Source organism: Corythoichthys intestinalis, chromosome 16 (genome assembly GCF_030265065.1).
Source record: "Corythoichthys intestinalis isolate RoL2023-P3 chromosome 16, ASM3026506v1, whole genome shotgun sequence".
Taxonomy (NCBI): Eukaryota; Metazoa; Chordata; class Actinopteri; order Syngnathiformes; family Syngnathidae; genus Corythoichthys; species Corythoichthys intestinalis.
In genome coordinates, this window is record NC_080410.1 from 25,552,619 (window position 1) to 25,579,249 (window position 26,631).

The 26,631-nt window shown below is 40.4% G+C and overlaps 1 protein-coding gene across 2 annotated transcripts in view; it reads right to left on the reverse strand.

Annotated features, from left to right (window-relative positions):
• LOC130904637 (cytohesin-3-like) overlaps positions 1-26,631 on the reverse strand; it is a 52,575-nt gene that overhangs the window by 24,259 nt on the left and 1,685 nt on the right. The window contains exons 1-2 of one of the 2 annotated variants that reach the window (XM_057817545.1): positions 7,526-7,954; positions 86-168 (exon numbers count right to left, since the gene is read on the reverse strand). In XM_057817545.1, the coding sequence (XP_057673528.1) occupies positions 86-168; positions 7,526-7,556 (114 nt within the window). In that variant the 5' untranslated portion in view covers positions 7,557-7,954. Of the gene's footprint in view, positions 1-85; positions 169-7,525; positions 7,955-26,631 lie in introns of those variants that run through there. The other variant, XM_057817546.1, reaches the window with a different exon arrangement.

Consider the following 26,631-nt stretch of genomic DNA (forward strand, 5'->3'; position numbering starts at 1 on the left):
CACCATATGCTTGTGGAATTCTCCAAAGCAGCAGTTTTGCAAGCAAGCAATGCTTCAAACGAACAAATGAAGAAACACCACTCACTTCAATATCATCCAGCAGCTCTTTTTTCCTGCGACGGATGTTGCACAGCTCATCTCGCTCCTCCAAAGACAGGTCTTCAGGTACTGTGGAATGTGGGGAGAGGGGAAAGTGAGGATGAGGAGGCAATATGAGAACCGTCAGCCAGTCACATGCACGCGGATTACGCAAACGTACTCGTGATGACCTAAATTAAAACACACAAAAGATGGCACCATTGAGGGCTTAACTCAAAACACTCTTTAATCATAAGAAGGAAAAAAAAACACTTTATAGTATTGCGCTTTAGAAACACATTTTATAATTGAATTGAATGTAATGAATTAAACATAAATGAAATGAGTGTGTGCATTTTCATTTAATGCTGCTATTCGGTGCATTGTGCTATTCCTTCTCATTCCCTGCCTTGGCCAGTAGGAGGCAGCACATTAGAATCATGCAAACACAAGTACTCCAACTAGTTCTGGCATTTAGTAAGATGTCAAATTAGTTGATTTTCATGGAAGATAAAAACTATATCGTGTCAAAATGAGATACAGTGGTACCTCTACATACGAAGATAATTCATTCCAGTACTTTGTTTGTAAGTCGAAATGGTCGTATGTCGAGCAGGATTTTCCCATAACAATACATTATAATTCCATTAATTCGTTCCACAGCCCAAAAACCTACACTGAATCCTTAATAAATACTGCTGTTACTACTGGTGCATGATAATATTGGTTATTACAGTGCATAAGTGAAACGCACTGTTTTGTTCATGTCATTATGAAAAATCTGGTGAGATCAAAGGCAAAACTATGTTGAATCCACCACTATTTTTTTTTAAACCTCCAGGTGTTCAAAAACTCATGTTATACATTTAAAAAATTATGCATTTATTATCGGTTATCAACATCGGTATCAGCTTTGAGGAGCAGGAAGTTATAGATATCGGTATCGGTTTCAAAACATGGATATGAATGAATGAAATATTTATTGTCATCATCATCGGTATCATTGACAATCATTGACAATTACAAAATGTGATATGATTTGCCCGAAGGAAGAAAGAACCGAAGAAAAAAGACAAAGGCAGACGGGAGGAAGCATAAGCTTATCATTTTCCTGTCCCCCCCATACAGCTAAAGACGCACAATCAGACATGGTACAGTTACATACATCACATGGCCACAAACTTTACAATAACACAATCAACAATCTGGGTTTACAATAACTCAGCGTCCAGTCAAGCAGCTCTCGTGCAAAAGATTAGTGGTCTGAGTTTCAGGGCGTACAGGGTTATGGCTTTGTCATTGTCTTGTAGAGACTCCTGGCGTTGATAAGTTTCAGCTTACCGTCCACATCCACAGAGTTGTTATACTGGTCCGCTGTGTAGTATTTACAGTTATCCAACATGCTATTGTAGAAGTTGTGGTCCGGATCAAGCTAATCATTTGGGTCATAATTTTCGAGTGGGGTCAGCTCTTCAAGACTCCTTATAGCTTTAATCTTCATATCCCGCATCTTGATAAGGATCCTGCAATCCGAGACCCAGGTGTTGGCTATTTTCCCAGCGTTCTTGAGTTGACGTGCTTTTCTTGCAATTTCGGCATTTCGGCGAGTCAAGTTGTCATTCTGACAGCTTCATGAGCACTGTCGCCGGTCCTCTCCCCCCAGACGGGAGCAGAAAGCAGCGACGGATGTCCAGCGGTTCCAAGTTAATTCCATACTCTTTCATTTTAGCGATTGCCAGGGGCGCCACTGTATCACCTGGGCTAGGCGTCAGTTGTAATCCCGAAATGATGAGCTCATTTGCGCGTTGGCACTGGTCGAGATCGTCAGCCAAAATTTCCAGCCTTTTGATGCGAACATCTGTATGGAGGATTTTATTTCATCCAAGTATCCAGATTTCAAATTCTTTGGAGCCATACTGGGAGTCGAGCTTGCTGGCCCTGAGTTGGCTCTGAACGCTTATCGGTTGAGATAAGTTGCTCGTGGGAGCTCGGAAGAGTGCGTCTGCACACAGCTTGACCTGAATCAAGAATGATTCGGCTCGTGCACCCCTAGCTGTTACTATTGCAAATAGCAATTACAAAGAGCAAAACAAATAAATTATGAATAATCGGAATAGTAACATAATAGTAGTTATAATAATAATACCTTTAATAATGTAACGAATTGGGTTCTAATGTGGCGGACGTTTTTTGTTGTACTTGAACGCACCGTGGGGTTGACGTGACGGTGAGATAGGAAGTAAAATAGAACCGCACTCTATTTTAATGTTTTGATGCTGGCGTTGATGTTGATGGAATAAACGATTAGAAACCTGACGAAGCTGGCGATTTCTTTGACAATGTTACCACAATAATAATTGCCACCTTAATTTATAAAGACTGGCGAACGGAGGAGGACCGTCATTGACCATTTACGGTTGTATTGTTGAGCGAGACATATCACTGATGCGCACCTGAAGCTCATATTTTTCTATCGTATCTATCTTCATGTCAATGGTAACGGTAAGCATCACCTTTTTCCTATTTTTCACCACCTGCACTAACGTTGTTGGAACCAATGTTGCTTTCTCTCACAAGGAAATCTGCCATGCGTCCGTCTTGCGGGAAAACAAAGAAACTGTGGTGCTGTCATAGATCGTCGTATTTAGAGCATGTCGTCTTATGTAGAAACAAATGGCGAGTCAAATTTTACGTCGAAAAGATCGTGTGTCAAAGCGATCGTATGTCGAGGTACCACTGTATTATGAATTGAATCGAATATTTTAGGATGCTTTTTTCTAAAATCTGGTTCCTACAGGTTTCTACAAGTAAAAGTAAAGCCATTTTAAGACCAGAACAGAAAAAACAAGTAACTCTACCAGGCCAATGTAAAATTTAAGAAAAACCTAATAGTCTAAATTCTATACATTTCCAAGACTTTTTAGATTAGTAAATTGAAGACTTTTCAAAATAAACTAACACCTCAGAAACGTTCACTTCACGGTTTGCATCCTAAGGTTTCATTTCAGTGTGCTTTTGTATGCCAACCCATTCAAAACATTGTGAAAACAGCTCTAAAAAATACCCCAGCATTGCCTGTTTTTGAGAAGACATCTTCATATTAACCCATTTCCTGCCACTGACAGCGATAGAACATTCGTTTATTCGCTGCAGCCCTCCCAGTTCAAACTGATTGGATGCCTACCAAAGACAAACTCCTTTAAAATTACAGCAGAATGATAAAAAAAGGCGCATGATTGGACATCTACCACCATCAATGCTGAATAATAGCTACCAGCCTTTCCAAGTGCATAAGGATTGAAAGTCTATCCCCGTCAACGCCATTCAAATAAACAAAGGTAGGATTGACACATACACCTGCTTAAATATTATCTTTGATTCACGTGTTGGCTAATTAACACTACAGGGAGATGGACGCAGTGCAAACGCACACATATATTTCATCTTGCTCTGCAACTCCCTTGGGATACCTACTTATCTGCCATTTAAACATGCCACGGCAACCTCTGCCGTAGGACACACACACATTATCCTCCCCCCTACACGAATCAGAAATAAGCAATCCGGTTGAGAATGAGCTGACAGGAAGTAGGTCATTTTCACATGGAGTTATAGCAGATTGTGTCTCTCCTGTGCTTTCACAGACACACACATACATACAGTATATACGCACACTCATACACACGAGTCCGCCCCCATCCCAGCACAAAGTGGGGGTGAGAGCTGATTGAAAACCCCCGAGTGAATCATTCGCCTAAGCAGCTTTGCAATTCAGACATTTTCCACTCTCCGCTTTTGTTTGGCCTTAAATGGAAATAATCGAAGTTTCTTCCTATCGGCGGGATCTACTTCTCGTTAATTCTTTAGTGGCATCCAAAATAACCACCGCTCCCAGCACGGATGGCGCTTGGTGGTGGCAAGACAGCACAACTGGAACTGCATAGACCGTGTGGCTAATGAGCTTTTAAGATATGATTTTAGTTTTTTTTTTTTTGTGTGTGATTTGAGATCGCCATTCACCAGATTCTTTACAATTGAAGTCCAATCCATTTTAACAGGGATAGAGAGCTGCCACAATATATAATATAAATATAATAATTTAATAGTTGACTAATCAAAGATTTTGTGGTTTGGTAAATCAGGGGTGTCAGACAATTAACTAACTACTGGTAATTGACAACTAAAAGGTTACCAAACGAATTGACTCGGTATTTTAATTGTTAATCTGTCTAATTACCATATTGGCCTGAATATAAGACGGCCCTGATTATGAGACTACCCCCTCTTTTTCAAGACTCAAGTTTGGAAAAAAAGACTTTTTGAACACCAAATTAATTTTTATACAGAAAATAATTACAGTACATCTCAAACAAATGATTATAACAATATATTTGAGAGAAAAAGCATGTTATTTTGCCTCATTCAAATCTTAATATCTGAACATTTAAATATGTAAACTAATGTGCAATCACATTCGTAAATGAATGGCTTCTGGTTTTTGAAATGTAAATAAATTAATCTATTGTGATAAAACAACAAAATTGCAATAAATGCATTAACCATCAAAGTGAAGTCTAACTGTGACTGTAGTCTTGAAACAAATCTGAATAAGGAAAAACATTGCAATTAAATAATGCAAACTGGTTAAACTTGAGAGTAGCTGAGATCTGTCATGACAGAACATCGCTTCAATGATATCTGGCGACATCTAGCGTCATGAATGTGTAGAACGTCTAGACCGCGAATATAAAACGACGCCCATGCAAAAACACACCGTCTTATATTCAGGCCAATACGGTACTCTTTTTTTAGCTTCTTATTTGCAAATATTAATCTTATATTTTTCATTTAAATACAGTCATGGACTAAATTATTGGCACCCCTGGAATTTTTCCAGAAAATACACAATTTCTCCCAGACATTAACAAATGTTTACAAATGTTTTCAATATGAATGTGTTTATTTGGGGGGATTTGCATTGGAAAAACACAAAAAAGCTGAAGCTTGGGCTGCAATGTAGGATGTAGTATCAGATAACTGGGTCTGCGTCAGAGGTCATGGGTGTTCCAACAGAACAATGACCATAAATATAGCTCAAATAGCACCAAGTAATGGTTGGAGACAAAGTGCTGGAGAATTCTGAGGTGGCCATCGATACACAGATAGAAAATCCCATTGAACTCTATGGAGAAATCTCAGAATTGTTTTTGCAAAAAGGCACCCTTCAAACCTGAGAGACCCGGAACAGTTCACAAAAATAGAGTGGTCCAAAATTCAGTCTAAGAGGTGCACGAAACTTGTTGATGGTTATAAGAAGCGATTGCTTTCTGTTATTTCTTCCAAAGAATGTGCAACATAATATTGAGGTGAGGGTGCCAACAATTTTGTCCAGCCTACTTTTTGAGTTTTGTCTAAAATTGTGTCAATTTTGGCGTTTTTCCTAAGCTTGCACAACCAAGAAATAAACACATTCATATTGAAAACATTTGTAATTGCATTGATTTCTGTGAGAAATGCTATATTTTCTGAAAATATTCCAGGGGTGCCAATGTCCATGACTGTATATGTCCATTTTTTCATTTAAAATAAATATTTTATTTCTTAATTTTTTGTACTTTGATTTTAAAAATGAAAAAGATATATTTGTTTATTCCATTTTTAGTTGTTTAATGTGACAATAAAAAGACAAAAAGGAAGAAAAACAAAATTGTCCTTTTTTGTGTTTTATAATTATCATTTTATTTACAAAACAAATATGAAAAAGTAGTAAATTCTGTATTCGAAATCATAATTAGTTTTAAGATTAAAAAAAAAAAAAAACACGAATATTCTCTAAATTCTGTAGTCCACAAGCTTTCCATGAGGACTACAGAAATTTGAGCAAGAAACATGAAGTCGATGCATATGATTTACTTTCACGAGCCACACAAAATAATGTGGCGGCCCTTGAGTTTGAAATCTCTGAGTAAGTTAATATTTATGAATCCTGTGTTATTAATTGTTATATTACTCTGTGCTTAACATTTTAGCTGCACATGTTTGTTGGCACCGAAAACAATGGGCTGAGAAAAGTTGGCCAATGAATACTACGTATATATAAAAAACTATTATTTTTCTTCCAAAGCAAAAACACATATTTGCAAATGTCCTAATTTGAATAATTACAAACATAATCAACCTGCTTTCATCAAAGACTACAAAAATCAGTTACTATTTACTTTTACAGGCTCAAAGAAGCTGATATGGACCTTTTATTTTTAGGTCAAAAATGTCTTGAAATGATTAATCCACTGTCAAAACCGTTAAAATTAGTTGTCAGCCCTCCCAGTCCAAATAGACTGGATGTCTATCACTGTCAATGGCAGCCAATGACATTTAGGGTACTATTACACCCACGTTTGGGCAAGATGAAGATCTCTCTCTCGCCTTGCAGGACTAGACAAATCATATGCAAAGGTGGAACCTGTGTTGTGTACACATTCTGCACTGTGTGTGGGAAGTGCGCTGTCATATGATATCATTCACTACTTCACGTGGGAGATTGTACAACTGATGCATTAAACATGACATTTCAAAGTATCAGTACAACTATTACCAAATTGTAATCCATTAAGATAAAGTTTTGTGGATTTAAATTAAAACTAAAACATTTTTTTTAATACGTAAAGGGTCCTACAAAATCTTGCTTGTATTGTGGGGAAAAAAACCTGTGACTTTGTTTCAACTAAAACCCTGATTGACCCGCTTGAGTCAGTCATAAGGGTCAGAGCGAGGAAAACTGTGATCACATGCAAACCATTCAAACTGGTTATAACAGGGGAAGTATTCATTTATTTCAATGCTACTCATTGTTGGATAACAAACTGTAATGGTGTGACATATTTAGTGAAATGTATTATGTTAGTTTTTCTTAATATGGGTTGTTTCTTGAGTGATTAACTCAGTCACTGCCATTGACAGAAGACACAACCCAGTTTTACAATTTTATGTAATTGTTCAACTTCACAGCATCTGCAATTAGCTTACTGCAAAAAACAAAACAGGATTTTCCACCTATTATATAACAAGCAAACATGATTTTTTTTAAAATTCTTTTTTTACACATCTCTTTTCAGACTTGCTTCGAAGCATCCACTTTCCTTATTAAAAGTGAGTTTTAGTAGGTCTAAAAGTGTTTCCTGATATTTCTGTAGCATTTCATCAAGACAATGGACGGACAGGCGTCTGCTTTGACTGGGAACACCGGGCAGGTCCTTCCCGTAACAATGGCAACCATGTACGCACATCAACACTTCCCCGCAGTTTGGGAACACACAAACTCTGGACAAATGAGTGGATTGCAAATCCACGTAACCCACCGCCGGGCTGAGAATGATGCAAGCGTGCAGTCGAAGCGTATCAAAGTCAGGAACACCTACTTGTGATTACACCGGATAAAAATACATACCACGTCGCTTTTTCCATTCGCCGGGTTGCATGCCATCAGCAGACAGCTTTTGGAGCAACGTATTCCCTTGTGAAGTATAACTTTCTACTACCAAGGTGTGCGCTAAAAGTCATTACACCTACTCACAGCTTGTACTAATACTTAAGCAGAAGTGCATAAACACACACTGACAGCTCAGAGACAATTTTAGCCAACATTCCTCCTAAAGCAACCGGACCGTCGAGACAAACCGGTCCACCTTGGCCTCTGTCAACTCCCGTTTTTTTCTCCATTTCACACAGACATGCCATGTACTTCTCTGAGTTTGAGCTGAAGAACACCATCCAGACAGCTGAAAAGGTCTTGCGCTGAGAAATTTCATTTTAAAAGGTATCAGATGCTCAAAAGTAGAGGACAGGAAAACAAGTGGTTGGTCTTTTATTTGCAGCTATAAAAGCTTGCTCTTTTCTGAGCAACTGCTTAACAACAGTAAGTAGAACAAAAGTTATGTACATGTTAGGGTTGTTCCGATCATGTTTTTTTGCTCCCGATCCGATCCCGATCGTTTTAGTTTGAGTATCTGCCGATCCCGATATTTCCCGATCCGATTGCTTTTTTTTGCACCCGATTCAATTCCAATCATTCCCGATAATTTTTCCCGATCATATACATTTTGGCAATGCATTAAGAAAAAAATGAATAAAACTCGGACGAATATATATATTCAACATACAGTACATAAGTACTGTATTTGTTTATTATGACAATAAATCCTCAAGATGGCATTTACATTATTAACATTCTTTCTGTGAGAGGGATCCACGGATAGAAAGACTTGTAATTCTTAAAGGACAAATGTGACTTTGTATATTGTGACTACATATTGCCATCTAGTGGATTTTTATGAGCTTTCAGTTAATGATAATTCAGGCATTTAACTTCTGCCCAAATGCATGACGGGAAGTGCAACCATTACTGTGCGTAATGGTACCAATTGATATATCTTCTCAGCGTTGGGAAATAAAATAGGGTGTTAAGAAAAAGATCAACTACTACCTTTCTACCCCACATTGCTTCCCACGATATTTCTGATCGTTGAGAGAGGGATTGTAAGGCATTAGCCAATTAAAAAAAGGCTTCAAAGGCTGCCAGAATTCTCTCTACCTGTTTTACAATGCCTTTTAGTTCTATATATGCGTAATACGGTGCCATTATAGATTGAACGCGACAATGTGTGAGTGGGTAGTACAGCGCATGCGTCAATTGCATTAAATATTTTAATGTTATTACCGCCGTCAACGCGATAAATTTATACAGCCCCGCTTTAAACCAAAACTAAAGACTCTGGATGAGTGTAAGACATTTTGTCTGTAAAGTTAAATACAATTAGAAAACGATTTAATTAAAAAATATATATATACATATATTAAAAAATGCATGTCCGATATTTTTTTGCCGATTCCGATACTTTGAAAATGACGTGATCAATCGATCGGGACATCTCTAGTACATGTGTTAGAGGTAATGGATCAAGACTACATTTTTTTTTCTTGAGTTCTTGGTCTGGTCTCAGAAGACTCAGTCATGGTCTCTGTCTTAGATTGGATTCGGTCCTGGCCTTGGTGTTAACACAAAAATCTGGATCTCTACCTTGTCTCAGTGATTTCTGGTTTTGGGCAAGTCTTGGTTTGTACCATCCAAACACTAGCATTCAAAATGTCTTGGAAAGACGGAGAATGAAGTCATTTATTGTATATTTAGCAAATGTGAATCAATCACCATCATTTGAATTCTGGTTCGATCGCTCTGATAATGCAGTTTGATGAAATGTGAACACAACTATCTAAACTGCTGGATTTTCTTTGAAAGTGTAGTTTAACTGATCAAGGTTAAATTAAATGCCACAATCTGAACTCTGGTGCGATAGCAAAGATAATGTAGATTGTTTGATCAAGTGCAAGTGTGAACGTTATCACCTAAACTCTGGAGCTGTATTTTGGATAACGCAGTTATACAAATTGTGAACTCTCACGTTGTTCAATTCACCTTAGCTAAAACCAAACGTGCATCAGTGCCAAATAAAGTGTTATAAATTCTAAACGTTTAGTTGATTATTAAAGACATGCCCGTTGGCCATTGTTTAGATCTGAGAAACGATGCCTTTTTTTACAGTCTTTCCGAGTGATGCAAAGTCGAGCCCATTTTTTTGTGGTTTTGGCAGCGCAATTCCTTGTTCTTCATTAAGGGAAGCCGCTTCACTAAAGCCTTGCTCTACCTTATGTATCGTTTCCTTGTTACCAGGGGTCGCGTTAATCGAATATTTTCCGTCGTTGACCGGTTTTTTAAAACGGTGACAGAAAAAATTGACGTCCATCTGTCATTTTGACAGGTTGCAATTCACACCCCAGACCACAGGGTGGCGAGTGAGCATATTAATTAGCTATTGTCTCTCTTGATGCATGACGTCGTTGGCCTTACTCGGAAAAATGAGTAAACTGAGTGTTTGCCTGGCACGGCCAGACTGTTCTCCCTGTATTTTTCAAACACTGAGAGAAAAGTCTGGGACCCAGCCCATTAACGGCCTCTCGAGTAGGTACAAAATCAATCGACAAATCAGATTTGTTTATTTGCGTGACGTGTTCTTCACGAGCAACGTCACTCTTGCGCGCTGAAAGTCGTCTCTACAACAACACGGATGGTGAACGGGAGAGCCGAGAATATGTTCCAATCCACGGTAAATTCAGTTTTAAATGAGCTAAAACACATCGACACGAGTCATTGACAACAGTCTGTCTCGCGCTAGCTATGATGAATAAACTCCGCTCTCCTCGTATGTTTACTTCCGCGCGCAAGTCCCTCGTCCTGCCCTCATCGCTTCGCTAACGGCACGTCTGCCCGTCGCTGATTGGTGCACTCCGCTGTCTGTTTGCCTCTTGTTAAGCTTGTTCGGACAAAATATTAATTACAAATGAATGAAAACAAAATACTATTGAATATGTTATTATTATCATTTTAAAAATGTAAGTGACGGGTAAAAATAGATGATGACCGGATTTTTATGACACTGTCAGTCAAAATGACAGACAACGAAAAAGTCTAGCGCAACCTCTGCTTGTTACATGTGTTGTTACCTTGTTTTGCAAACTGATAACAGATGAGGCCATCTGTCAGTGTGCCATCTGCCGACTGCAGACAGTGTGCGTTCTTATCACTTTGTCTCTGTGTCGAAAAGACTTTCACATCGTGCTCAACCGATTTGTCACGTGTCACAAAAACACCCTGATTTAATCCATGAGAAACAGGTTGGCATGTATGTTTTCCATTAACCTCAATGTTGTGTTTGTTTCTCATTGCAACATGATCAATTGCTTTTTGTCAAAGAGCCAATTAGTCAGCAGTTTAATTGATATTCAATTCCCATAAGAATTTGCATAGATACAATAAATCTGGACATTCGTGCAGTGGCTTAAATAGAAACGGCACAATATTTGATTTCATTCACCCGATAAGAATTTTATGTAAAATTGATTCTGGATTAAGTGTGTTCAGTCTTATTTCAGATCTTCACTGATATTCTAAGGACACGGTACTCAAAGTTCTCGTCATTGGCTGCTCAGGTTTTATAGCACATGCCTTGTTAAATAGCAGCGAGGGCAAACAAGTCTTTTAAAAACACTTTAACGGGCCTCGGTCCTGAGTGACTCACTCAGGAAATAACTGAAGCATCTCACTCGGCCCACGGTTTCAGCCGGCGACCTGAGCGCTCAAACACGTGTTTAGAATCAGAGCTTTTACTTTGGATGAAGGACAGATGGAAGATGAGGAGATATTAAAGCTGCCAAGTAAAAGGAACAGGAAGAAGAGGAAGTCGAGGCGGACAGATGGAGTTCTTTTCTTGTTTGGTGGCTCAGATTTGACCTCAGCTTTAGCCACATGTGAGGCCTTTATTTAGAATCATTCTACAGATGCGAGAAACATCAACAGTCTGTCAAAAACCAATATGATTTGTGTTTGCTTGTGATCGATTTGGCTTGAGGACTCTGGCTTCTCAGGACATTCTAAAATCACAGTCAAAATATTAATTAAAAAGCAAAAATATGACCATGATATCGCATGGGTGTGCTGTGACCAACTTCAGTTTTGCCAGCATCCTTGGTAGGTATCTTTCAAAGTACTCATCACCGTTTTATCAATCACAAGGAATCATCATCTACGAGAGTGCCATAGACACTTAAGTAGTGACTTATGGGGTTGCAGATTAAAGGACATGCAGGGAAAGTGTGCGAGTGTGGAGTCGAGACCCTGATTTGAGATGCAGCCATGCAGGATTAATGCCGCTCATCACCATGACCTGCTCTGGCAAGGCCCTTCATTTCCCACAGGACACACCATGAGATACACCTACGCAATCTCATGATAATAGAGGTGGCCCCAAGGCTGGGTCTTCATGAAGATAATGCTAAATTTTTATAAATTTCACTTTTTTTCCGAATTTCAAATAAATTTATACTGCGAAATAAAATGTTTTAACTATGATCAGCTCCTTCACATTTTAATTCTTTCAGTGCCATTGACAATAATAAATATCCAAACACGTGGCTCTATTCATCCTTCTACTGTGAATTTAAATGAGTTTGTCACTAGCGAATGACATCGTTTATGTGCTGTCAGTCTTCTCAGTTCAAATGGAATGGACGCCTATTGGGGTCAATGGCAGCCAAAGAGTTTATAACATTTATTTTTGTATTGAGTAAACAAAACAAGGTTGGTAATTTTTTGCTACTCGCTTTTGTGTTGGTCACCTCTTCCCCATGTGGGCTTTTTATGTACACACCAGCATGCATACCATATAGTGTACATTCCTGCCGACAAACAAGCCTCCACAAGTCTGATATTTAGATTTTTTAAAATCCACTTCTCTCTCACTTGCCCTAAATGTACACAAACCATGCTCCTGTGAATCTACTTCACACATTGACAGGTTGCTCCGATGGCCTTCCCGCTGCGCTTTTTGCAGCGACACCTCGAGCCCCGCTGTCCTTCTCAGCACTACAGAACGACTACATGGCCGCCTCCTCCGCAGCACCAGCAGCGCCGTCACAGCTCATCCTCTCGCCGCGTGTAGAGAGAATAAATTTTGCATGATGCAGCAGCGACGGCAGTACAGCTGCAGGCTTAGAAACATGCACACTGTGCAAAAAAAAAAAACCTCCAAAAGATGGCAAAGATGTGCTGAGCCATGTCAATGAGTTGAATGACTCACTGACCCCCACTGAGCGAGTCGCTGAGTGTTACAAATCCTTTCTGTGGCAGTGAAGTGGCAAGACGCTGGAGGCCAGCCAGTTTGCACACAAACACACAACATACACACACAGACAGGTTGGAAGACGACAACAGAGATAACAGTTGAACACAAACTTGGTTTCGCTTTACAAATTTAGGGGCATGCTTGGAGCCAACACTTGCAAAAATGCTATCAGAAGAAATTAGTGTTAAAGCTCTCCTGCAAGAAAACACGTTTTGCCCCTGCTCCGAATGAATGACTGATGATGTTCTTTTTAATACAGAGCCAAAAATGAAACAACAGCGTGTTTGGTTGTGGTACAAATTGAGAAGGTTTTTCAATTTCAGTGCTATTGACAGCGATGGAAAGCCTATCCAGGAACTGTGTTAACAACAAAGTGCACTTATTTGTGTCACATGATGACATACAGTAGTGTTGTATCGGTCGCGAACGATTCGTTCTTTTTGAACAAATTGTTTGGGTGAACGAGACCGAACTAATCACCATCTGCACTGATTCGTTCTATGACGTTGGTGGCGCTTGTTCGCTGCGTGGGAGGGCGTTGAGCAAGCGGCAGCGTCTTCTGACATCGCACACGACCAATCAAACGCCAGCTTCATCGCGGGCAGGGGAGGGAGCGGAAACAGAATCAAGGCGTCTGTCACTCATTTCCACGTGTGGCCAATAAGCAGCCAGCGTGCAGGCAGGGGGGGAAAGACTGAGTTTTGTCACTTCCCGTTCAGTGATTCGGTCCTCCGGTTCCTGACCTAGCTTGCTGCTAACTTCACTTTCCAGTAATGACTATGCGGTGTACGAGTCATAAAATGAAAGGAAATGACTTTGTCACATATTTGTTAACGTGGAGCCTATCAAATGCTGCTCAAACAGACAAAAACACCACACAAATCTAGCGAGCATGGTTTAGTGTTCTACTTTTCTCAACAGACTCGGGACTGTACCTATGACTATATACTATCAAATTTACAGTAATTTAAAACACGCGTACCTACGAGGCAAGCAAAAGCTGAGCTGCGGTCGCGTGACGGCAGTGAAGCGGGCAGAGAACTGTCACTATATGGAGGCTTCATGGCAACGATATTTACCTCATATGTGCACAGAAAAAAAAAAGAATTTTTAGTATGATCACCATAATACTGATTTGCAATGAAACTGTATATACATGTCAATTTTTTCCGAGTGTTTTTTTTTTTTTTTCGTGTCAGAGGGTGTCGGTTGGTTTGACAAATTATGTCAATCCGTCCATCATGTGCTACTCAAGCACCCAAAAACAAAGCGGGCGGACACGGGAGATGTCGCAATATGTCTACATTTTTCTTAACAGACTAATGAGAGTAGAAAGGCGACATCATAAAGAGCAAACAATTATTTCTCGTCAGCATTTGACGATCTGAGATGCGGGGACGACAGGGGAGCTGACCGGATTTTATTTATTAATACCAGTGCAAAAATTCAATACGATCATCTTAATAATAAAAAACAAAAATACAACAGAGCGAGAGGTAAATATGATGTGTTGGTCGTTCCATATTTAAAAATTAAACTTTCGATTTATTTTTATTTTCGTGACAGCAAGCATGCCGCGTTGGCTGGTAGCAGCACTGCAGCAGCATTGTATATGTGAGCAAGATCATGCTAAAGAAAGTCCGTGCGCCCCCGACCCCAAACCCCCACTTCCCCCTCAAAAGGACAATGTTTAACCGTGTCCTAAATCGAAATGCAAGCACGAGCCATGACTTTGAGCACATAGAACTAGGACAGACGACGCGGAAGTTCTCCCTCGCTTTTGCAGCAGCGGGAGGGAGACGAGGCTGTCTGTGTAAGCAGAATGATATCGCCTGTCACTCATTTCTGAAACTACGACGAGTGGTCAATGTGCAAGAGAGGGAGGGACCAAGCAATGTCACTTCCCGTTCAGTTATACTGCGAAGCGGTCTTTGGTGATTCGTTCGGCAACGTCACTTCCCGTTCACTAACCGAACGATTCATTTGGGCGGGGAGGGAGATGAGGGGGGCGAAAGATTCGTTGAACGATTCGTTTGAACGAATCTTTTTACTGAACGAACCGGAATGGATTCGTTTACTCAAGTGAACGACAGATCCCGTCACTAACATACAGTGGGGCAAATAAGTATTTAGTGAACCATTAATTGTGCAAGTTCTCCCACCTGAAAATATTAGAGAGGCCTGTAATTGTCAACATGGTTAAACCTCAACCATGAGAGACAGAATGGGGGAAGAAAAAAAAACAGAAAATCACATTGTTTGATTTTTAAATAATTTATTTGCAAATCATGGTGGAAAATAAGTATTTGGTCTATACCAAAAGTTCATCTCAATACTTTGTTATGTACCCTTTGTTGGCAATAACGGAGGCCGAACATTTTCTGTAACTCTTCACAAGCTTTTCACACACTGTTCCTGGTATTTTGGCCCATTCCTCCATGCAGATCTCCTCTAGAGCAGTGATGTTTTGGGCTGTCGTTGGGCAACACGGACTTTCAACTCCCTCCACAGATTTTCTATTGGTTTGAGACCTGGAGACTGGCTAGGCCACTCCAGGACCTTGAAATGTTTCTTGCGAAGCCACTCCTTTGTTGCCCTGGCTGTGTGTTTGGGATCATTGTCATGCTGAAAGACACAGCCACGTGTCATCTTCAATGCCCTTGCTGATGGGAGGAGATTTTCACTCAAAATCTCTCGAAAAATGGCCCCATTCATTCTTTCCTTTACACAGATCAGTCGTCCTGGTCCCTTTGCAGAAAAACAGCCCCAAAGCATGATGTTTCCACCCCCATGCTTCCCAGTGGGTATGGTGCAATTCAGTATTCTTTTTCCTCCAAACAAGAGAACCTGTGTTTCTACCAAAAAGTTCTATTTTGGTTTCATCTGATCATAACACATTCTCCCAGTCCTCTTCTGGATCATCCAAATGCTCTCTAGCGAACCGCAGGCGGGCCTGGATGTGTACTTTCTTCATCAGGGGGACACGTCTGGCAGTGCAGGATTTGAATCCCTGGCGGCGCATTGTGTTACTGATAGTACCCTTTGTTACTGTGGTCCCAGCTCTCTGTAGGTCATTCACTAGGTCCCCCCGTGTGCTTCTGGGATTTTTGCTCCCTGTTCTTGTTATCATTTTGACGCCACTGGGTGAGGAGGGAGTTGAAAGTCCGTGTTGCCCAACGACAGCCCCAAAACATCACTGCTCTAGAGGAGCTCTGCATGGAGGAATGGGCCAAAATACCAGCAACAGTGTGTGAAAAGCTTGTGAAGAGTTACAGAAAACGTTTGGCCTCCGTTATTGCCAACAAAGGGTACATAACAAAGTATTGTGATGAACTTTTGGTATAGACCAAATACTTATTTTCCACTATGATTTGCAAAAAAATTCTTTAAAACTCAAACAATGTGATTTTCTGTTTTTTTTCTCCACATTCTGTCTCCCATGGTTGAGGTTTACCCATGTTGACAATTACAGGCCTCTCTAATATTTTCAAGTTGGAGATCTTGCACAATTAGTGGTTGACTAAATACTTATTTGCCCCACTGTATTCTCAACCTAGTTGCTCATGTACAATTCATAACCTCAAAATATCTTACATTGGTACTGATGTATAAAGTATAATAAATGGATTGTCTTACAACCACAAAAAGTGCATACGTCATGGTGAAATCGATTGGCCTAAATTCCAAACCTTGCACAGGATGTCTTTAGTCTTTCAGTGTTGGAAGTCAGAAATGGCCTACTTCCATGTTTTCTGGAACACAGCGTAAGAATCCAATCTAGACCCCAGTTTCACCCTCAGTCGAGATATTTTAATCATTTGACCCTGATGAGTTCAAATCAGTTCAAAGTGATCAGTGGATTCAGTGGGAACTCATATGGAGATTCACATCACAGGATTCTTGAACGAAAAACAAGAATGCAACAGCATCTGTAAAAAGGAACTGCACTTTGCCTCAGTTGCACCGGGAAAGGAGAAAATACAAGTCCGGCCAAGCACTGGATGTTCCATTACTGGGGTATGGGATACACCTTTTTCCTGCATCTGCTACAGGTCAAACAATCTTTGGGCGCTTACATAAGTGTTCCAAGCCTCCCTTTTCCTGTCATTTCCACCCTCTTTTCCTTTCTGTGAACCTGAACCCCGCACCACCACCTACACAAATACGCACTCATTCCTCAAACTCAATTTGCAAGTAAACACCCAAATGGAGTCTGGTTTCCACATGACTCCGGACTCACGAGACATGAAGCAAGCCATGAAATTTGTCTCTGATCTTTTCCACTCAATCTTGTCTGAGTTAAATGAATGTCATTGTTAAATCGACCCAGAGGAAATTGGATCTGTACTCCAAAATGTGTTCGCTGTTACACAAAAACAACATCAGCTGCTTACAAAAAATCTAACCGGTGAAGGTTCAAGAATCTCTTATAAAGTCAAGTTTACCGTCTATGGAAGTCGGCAAAGTAATGATGGTTGACTTCCCTATGGCTCTGTCTGGTGTAACGTTTGATTAATCGACCTGACTAATAGACTGTCCCTGCAATGTTTAATCTGATTTGTGACATCTGTGAGGCCTGGTGGAATCCCAAACGAAGCCAAGTCTTGTAGCTTCTTGCCACTATTTTGAAACACTTGCAGTCTCCTTGTATGATTTAAAGCAGGGTTTTTCCAAACTTTTCTGAGTCACGGCACGTTTTTACATTGAAAAAATCTTACGACACACAACAAAACAAAAATGTTCCAAAATGACTTTCTGTATCGTATATTTCATTATAATATAATTTCTCAATATTTATACTTACTCAGTGTGAAACTTGATGGAACATGAAACATAATCGAATAGGTTTCGTTTCATCCCCGAACGAAACATAGCTTTCACTGTACTGCCTCCTATTGAGCGCTCCGTCTTTGCTTTTTTTTTTTAACCATCACCCATACTGGGGCCTTCATCTGGGTCAGAATCTTGTCCGGGACTCAGTTTGGATTTCGAAGTTGTCGTTTTTCCAAACTTATAAATGACTGCTACCACAACCGCCATGCGCGTCACAAGGATGGCTCTGATCGCGTGCGGGTGAGTTCGGTATTGTTTGTCTTGCGTTCGAGAATTGCAGGCAATTATAGCCATCAGATATCTTGCTGTCTGCAACAATGTGGAACCCAGCATGTCTACTGTACATCATTTGATTAGACTCTTCAGGTGTCGACGAACACCAAAGTAACCTTTCAATTTTATCCATATGTGATGGCAGTCAATCCTCCCCCTGCATTTTATTCCAACACACTGTCGTGGACAGCAATGTCCGGGCAAAATTCGGGCACTTCTTGAACACGACACGAGCAATGCCTCGCTCGCCTTCACACAACCGAGAACCTATACCTTCCTTCGTACTGCAACTCCATCCGACGATGTCTATGTGCTGTTAACAAGGCTGATTGTCCTTCAAAATACCAGACAGGTGGACACCCTATTGATAAATCTTATAAATTATAAATGTTAAAAATTATTTTTAAAAAATATGTACATATTATATTGCATAATTTCTCACGACAAACCTGACTATCTCTCATGGCACACTTATGTGTCACGGCACACCGGTTGAAAAACACTGATTTAGAGAACCTCTAGGGCAGGGGTAGCCAACTCCGGTCCTCGAGGGCCCCTATCCAGCTTGTTTTCTATGTCTTCCTCCTTTAAAACACCTGAATCAAATGATCAGCTCATCAGTAAACTCTGCAGGAGCCTGATAACGATCCTAATTATTGGAGTCAGGTGTGTTGGAAGAGGGAGACATGGAAAACAAGCTGGATAGGGGCCCTCGAGGACCGATGTTGGCTACCCTTGCTCTAGGGCAATCATAAAATTCTGCCGGGCACACGAGTAGTTTTAGCGCTAAAAGAGATTCAAGCCTGGACTGGTCAACCAATCAGTCTTTAACCTCAACACTATGGCCAGTAGGCAAGTCTGTTGATGAACTCAAATACAGACTGGTATAAACCTGTAGCCTGGTACTCCAGACTCACTGCTGTTCCATCTATTGAGTCTGGCCACCATTAAGCGGATAAAATTTCCAGGGCGGAGCAAGCCACAGCAAACAGACAGCGGAGTGGACCAATCAGCGACGGGCGGGACGAGGGACCTGCGCGCGGAAGTAACCATACGCGAGGAGAGCGGAGTTTATTCAACATGGCTAGCGCGAGACAGACTGTTGTCAATGACTTGTGTCGATATGTTTTTGGTCATTTAAAACTGATTTTACCGAGGATTGGAACATATTCTCGGCTCTCCTGTTCGCCATCTGTGTTGTTGCGGAGACGACTTCTGACGCGGAAGAGTGACGTTGCTCGTTAAGAACACGTCACGCAAATAAACGAATCTGATAGATCTATCTAGATAGATCTGATTGATTTTGTACATGCTTGAGAGGCCGTTAATGGGCTGGGTCCCAGACTATCCTCTCAGTGTTTGAAAAACACAGGGAGAACAGTCTGGCCGTGCCAGGCAAATAAACTCGTTTCTCGTGGTTCACCTATGAGTAAGTCCTGTGATTGTTATGATGCTTTCCCACTTTCTCCTGTTTCTAACAGTCAGCTGGAATAGGCTCAAACTCAAATACTATAGAAAATGGATCGCTTTTACTTTTTAAGAAGATGTCTGGGTATACCGTACAGCTTCAGCGACAGCTAGCACCCAATGCCAAAAACTGGTACAGACTAGTTACCCCAGTACCATTTGGTGAGTCTGGCAAAGATTTTTCTTTTACACTAACTGAACAAAACAGCCTTGCTTGCCTCCTTGTGGTTAAACACCCACAACTTGGTAAAGTACAGTAACACCTTCCTGCCAGTATTTACAAAGAAGGTTAAGCGGTTCATTCTTCAAAAAAATACTTGGCCACGAAACTCATAAGAGGTTGTAGACTATCAAAGCGCAGTTTTTTCCGACGTGTGACGACTCTACTCCACTCTACCACTTCGCAACGTGTGGGCTGCTAAGACAAGACAGCAGCTGAAAAGACCAAAAACACAATTTCTGAATGCAACAGCAAGCTGTCCGTCCAATGAAAGGCGCTGACATCTCCAGACCAGGACTGTTGTGCGTCACAACACCGCAGACCGCACACTTCAAACCGGTGGTTTTTATAAAACAAGCAACAAGAGCGGACTGTGGCGACCCGCGTGAGCCAGCTACACTGTGAAGCCAGTGTCTGCTTCTAAATGCTCTAATTCATCCCATATGGGTCCGTGATGAAGCCTGAGCACATTTGGCGCTTGGACAAACAAATATACAGTAGCCCTCTGCGCAGGTCCGGCTCGAGCACAAAGGTGCTGTCAAAGTCAGTCAAGTAGAACGGAAAGTGTGACAGCGAGCCGCTGTGTGGCAAACCTTTGTGGGGGTTTCGGCAGTCATGCATCTATTTTTTATAGCGCAGATCCTGTTTGGGGTCATGGGAAGCTATCCCAGCTGATTTAGGGCAAGAGAGAGAGAGACAACACCCTAAACTATTCGCAAGTCAATCACAGGGCACAACAAATTCTGCTGCATAGAAGTCAAGCGAATGAACCGTCACACCATCAGTGACCTGGCTTTTGTCAGCTCCACTGTTTGTTCAGCCAGCATGCGGCAGCGAGCTCTGTATTGTTGACTGTCATGCGTGGAAAAGCTTCTTTCAAAGCCTTGCAGGTGTGACCAACTGTATCTAAACTCCTTTTATCATCTGAGGCCAGAGACTTCAGGAAAGGAACTGACAATACATTTATGAAGAACCAGAAAAAAATATAAATTTACAGCCATCGTTCTCGCTTTCCCCTGTCATTTCCCTTTTTATCACCCTCTACACCACAAAAGCCTTCCTCTGAGCCAGCAAATTCATTGCGGGTGCATGCGTGGGTGTTCAAGTGAGTGCAAGTAAAAAGGAGACGACACGAGACTCCGTACAGCAACAACCATTACACGGCACTCGCATGTACCTTTGCCCTGCCTACAGGCCCACCAGTTTGCACGGCGGGAATAACAACGCCATATGTCTGTCTGGTTTCTATGCGCCACCTCCGGAGGCTGAGCTAGCGGCACAATGACAGCTTTACGCGCCGTCGACGTACACCTCGTTACTGTACACCCCCCAGCTCTGCAAGCCGAAGGTCCGGGGGGGCCCAACTGGTGGAAAACCAAAAGTGAGGTTTCCGCCATCTGCACCGATTGGACCTTGAACATTTAAGTCAACAATGTCTGAGTGTATTTTCTGTAATGTCACTTTTACAGAAAACTTGAATTGAGAGTGAGAAATACATAGCCTGAAAGTGAGCATGCTTGACCTCTTTGAAACAAGTAATTTTATAAACCATAGAGTGGTATGAAAGAGTATCTGAACCTTTTGGAATTTCTCACATTTCTGCATAAAATCACCATCAAATGTGATCTGACCTTTGTCAAAATCACACAGATGAAAAAACTGTCTGCTTTAACTAAAAGCACCCAAACATTTATAGGTTTTCATATTTCAATGAGGATAGCATGCAAACAATGACAGAAGGGGGAAAAAAATAAGTAAGTGAACCATCACATTTAATATTTCGTGCCCCCCCTTTGCTAATCAGATGCTTCCTGTAGCTGCAAATTAGTCTGCCACATCGATCAGGGCTAATCTTGGCCCATTCTTCTCTACAAAACTGCTGTAGTTCAGTCAGATTCCTTGATGTCTGGCATGAATCACTGTCTAGGTCATGCCACAGCATCTCAATGGGGTTCAAGTCTGGACTTTGACTTGGCCACTCCAGAATGTGTATTTTGTTCTTCTGAAACCGTTCTGAAGTTGATTTACTTCTCTTTTGGATCACTGTTCTGTTGCAATATCCATCCTCTTTTTAGCTTCAACGGTCTGACAGACGGCCTCAGGTTTTCCTGCAAAACTTTTGAATTCATGCTTCCATTAATGACTGCAAGTTTTCCAAGGCCTGAGGCAGCAAAACAGCCCTAAATCATGATGCTCCCTCCACCATGCTTCACGGTGGGGATGAGGTGTTGATATTGGTGAGGTGTTCCGTTTTTCCTCCACAAATGAGGTTTTGTGTTACTTCCAAACAATTCAACTTTGGTTTCATCAGTCCACAAAATATTTTGCCAAAACCTCTGTGGAGTGTGCAAGTGCCTTTTTGCGAAAATTAAACGAGCAACAATGTTTTTTTAGACAGCAGTGGCTTCCTCTGCGGAGTCCTCCCATGAACACCATTCTTGGCCATAGTTTTAGATATAGTTGATGTGTGGACAGAGATATTGGACTGTGCCAGTGATTTCTGTAAGTCTTGAGCAGACACTCTGGGGTTCTTTTTTTTTTTTTACCTCTCTGAGTATTCTGCGCTGAACTTTTGGCGTCATCTTTGGTGGACAGCCACCCATTGGGAAAGAAGCAACGGTGCCAAACTCTCTCCATTAGTAGACAACTTCTCTGACTGTCGATTGATGAACATTCAGACTTTTAGAGATGGTTTTTTTATCCTTTCCCATCTATATACAAATCAACAATCCTTGATCGCAGGTCTTCAGACAGCTTTTTTGACGGAGCCATGATGCACATCAGACAATGCTTCTCATTAAGACCATTCTTACCAGATGTGTGTTTTATAGTGGGCAGGGCAGCTTTAAACCACTCATCAGTGAATGGGCACACACCTGACTTAAAATCGTTTGGTAAAAACTTGTTTCAATTCCTCTTTAGATCTCCTTAGGCAGAGGGTTCACTTACTTATTTCTCCCCCGTCTGTCATTGATTGCATGCTACCCTCATTAAAATATGAAAACCTATAAATGTTTGGGTGGTTTTAGTTAAAGCAGACACTTTTTTCATCTGCGTGATTTCGACAAAGATCAGATCACATTTGATGGTGATTGTCAATATTAAAAGGTAAAAAGTTTATATTATTTCACACAATAAATAACAAGAATTTAATGAAAATTAAATGGTCATTTAAAACTTGTCATATAAAGATTAAAAGAAAAAAGTTTTACCCACTAAGGTCAGAATATTACAAAAATATATCAAGAACAAATTTGTGATGATACCAAAAAGCATTCATATTATAGAATAAAAGAGAACAACTTAATTTCAGGAGGAAAATATTTTGTCTATAAAAGAATGACCTTTTGTGAATTGGGATAAAAGTAGAGTTGTCCGATAATTACTTTTTAAGCGATAACTGATATCATAAAATGGTCCAACACCAAAAATGTGATACCAATATCAAACCGATACCGATTTACGCGTCGTGGACTTAACATATTATGGCTTATGGTATTGTGATGTCCCACTGGATGATTTAATAATGATAAATGTAACAACGTCAAGGTTTTCCAAACTAACATTTGTTGAAAAATAAGAGAACAACTTCAACTGAATTTATGGAAAAGTGCCTACATTACTTCAGTATATTTATTATTTAAATAAAAAGAAATTTTTTAAAAAGTAAACAATTTTTGGGATAACGTGCAAGTGGCAGTGCAAAGCGCCAATGAGGCACTGCCATATCACGTATTGCTTACACAGTGATGTCATATTGGCCCAAAAGCGATGTCGATTTTATCTGATATCATTTTAAAATGCTTTTATCGGCCGATATTATCGGCTACCTGATAGTGATAATATTCAACAACTCTAGAAAAAAGAAGTGGTCACGTTACCAAAATAAAAGTCAGACTATTACCAAAAAAAATTTAAAACATTTGCAACTCTAAAAAAGTGTAAAAACACACAGAAGGAAAAAGTCAATTCAAAAAAGGTTGAACGCTAGCTGGTGGCTCACTATAACCCCTTTCACACACATACCTAAATATTATTTAAACGGGTAGCCCTTATGTCTGAAAACAATTTCCCTGGTCGACTTACAAAGAGATTACTCGGACATTTCACGGGTCGCGTCTTAATATAATATCCAGGACTTTCCCGGGAAATGGTGTGCGTGAAAGCAGGCGTTAAATTCCCAGGTCACACAGCACGATGGCTGATGCCGTAAATAACATCGCGGGCCGATTGTCACTTCCTCTTTCTTCGCAGTAAGACGAAAAGCGGTAAACAAACATCGCAATTATCAACATAGGAAGCTGGAAATAAATTAAAAACATAACGAAATGAAATTGCTACAGGACCGTAGAGCCGAGGAAGAGCCAATTGTCCATCTTTGGAAATGTGTGGTTTATTTTGTTGCCAATGTTAGGGTCCACTACTGCGGAAACAAGGTTGTACTTCAAAGCAGAAAATAACGGAGGGACGCGTTCAAGGGTTTATTAAATACAAACAAAAATACACGTGATCGTGGAAAAGGGGGAATAACACAATGGGCCCGTGACAGTAGGTCGACGCCAACGGGGATCAATAATCAGTGTTGTTAACGCGTTACTTAGTAACGCGTTACTGTAATCTGATTACTTTCAGTAACGAGCTATCTAACACGTTCATTTTTCCAATCCATCCAATCAAATCCACACGTCACGTTTTCTCATCGGAGAATAAAAAAACGGGTCACGTGTAGTACCATGCCATGTGAGCAGCGCTGAGAGTGCAGCCAAAACAATAGCCTAGTTATCTCATCAGGACGCGAATAAAGACAGTCAGGAGAGACACCACAAATATTGACTTATTATGAAATACTACTCTAGGATTCTTGTTCATTTCATTCATTTTTATTGTTTGTTTTATTGTTTTAAACTTTCATAGACAACATTTTAACGGCTACGTCTTTATTTTAAAGGTGAAGTTCAGAATTTTTGACATTAGGCTTAATCTTTGAGTTGGCATGGCTATAATTAGTCCTTGGAGTTGATTTGAACAAATTCCGTGCAGTTTGTCAGTTATTTGTTAGTTTCAGGACTCCGGAGTGGCTAAGCTAGCGCGAGTCAATAATGGTTGAAATTAACTCCATCGACTAATTAAACCCCCGCGAACTCGAAGATTAAGCCTTATGTGAAATTTTCTCCTTTAAATTCGATTCTCGTAAAGTCAATTATATGGGATAACATTTTTCTGTTGTCATTCCTATGTTGAGGCAGCAAAGGGCGAAAAATTGGTAAAAAGTAACTGATAAATTACTTTTAAAGTAACTTATTTACTTTGATAAGGAAGTAATCAGTAAAGTAACTAGATTACTTTTTTATGGCGTAATCAGTAATGAGTAATTAAATTACTTTTTCAAGTAATCGGTGACAACACTGTCACTAATACTAACCTAAGCGGTAGGCAGAGCCGATAAGACAACAACAACAAAATACAGTACACTCAAATACAAGCACAACGTAGGGGATTTCAAAACAAGGGCGGCAGAGGTGTCGAACGGCGCCCAGCAAGTAATATCGCGACACCCTGCTCTTGGAACTCCAGGGCTTAAATAAGTCGAGAACACTCACTCTGGAACAAAACACGATTTGACCAACATTGTGACAGCCAATGCCGACCAAAAATGACGTAATGTCCGGGTTATAAAATCGCGCCAGTGAGAAACACGGGACAAGTCTCTAAAAGTGTCCAAATCATTTCATTCTCGGGACATCTCTACATGCGTGAAAGCAATGACGCAAATAAATCCTGCGTCACCTTGCACGGGAATTTCCCTGGATGTGTGTGTGAAAAGGGCTTAAGTTGTCTGACATTGTAAATTTGACTAAAGAAGAAGAATGAAAACATGACATATTTCAGAGAGCAACATTGTGGATTAATTTTATAATTTGGACCTAGTGTGTAGTAGTACAACCTTTATTGAAGAAAAGAGGCCTAGACTCCACCCTTTGTTCAAATTTTAGGCCAATTTCTCATCTTCTATATATTTCTAAAATACTTGAAAAGGTTATCTATAGTCAGCTGCTACCATTCCTTGAAGAAAACCAGATTTCGGAACTATTCGAGTCTGGTTTTAAATCCCTCCACAGCACTGAGTCGGCACTTTTAAGGGTATCAAATGATATACTTTTGTCAACAGACTCTGGCAAGTTTGTTGTTTTAGTTCTTTTAGATTTATCTGCAGCATTTGATACCGTAGACCATGAGATTTTAATTTCTCGTCTCGAGCACAGTGTGGGTATTCAAGGTATCGCTCTTGAATGGTTCAAGTCGTACCTACATGAACAGAGTTTTTCTGTGAAAATGGGCAATTTTATCTCCAAAAAGGCATCGCTTCCACATGGGGTTCCCCAGGGATCTGTCCTTGGCCCTCTTTTATTTTCGCTTTATTTATTGCCTCTTGGTTCTGTTTTTAGGAAACATGGTGTTTTATTTCATTTGTATGCTGATGACTGTCAGATCTATTTTCCAATGGCACAAAATGGCACGTTCTGTCAACTCATTGAATGCCTCAATGACATAAAGTCGTGGCTTTCACTTAATTTTTTAAGTTTGAATGACAGCAAGACTGAAGTCATGGTGTTCAGACCAAGTAGCCAGGCCCCCCTGAATGTTGACCTTGGTTCATTGTCTCCAATTCTTAAGAACTGTGTCAAAAATCTAAGGGTCCAATTTGATTTTAAATTTGAGAAGCAGATTTCTTGCGTTGTACGTGACTGTTTTTATCAGCTTCGCCAGATTGCTAAGGTGAAATCTATTGTTTCACGCTCTGATTTGGAGAAATTGATCCATGCTTTTGTCATAACTCGGCTGTATTATGGTAATTCTAACTAAGAACTAACTAGAACCCGCAGGCGCGAACATATCACCCCGATTTTAGCATCTCTTCACTGGCTCCCAGTACATTACCGAATACATTTTAAGATATTATTATTTGTTTTTAAATGTTTGAATAATCTTGTGCCGCCATTCTGTCAGAATTGCTTCAGCCTTACA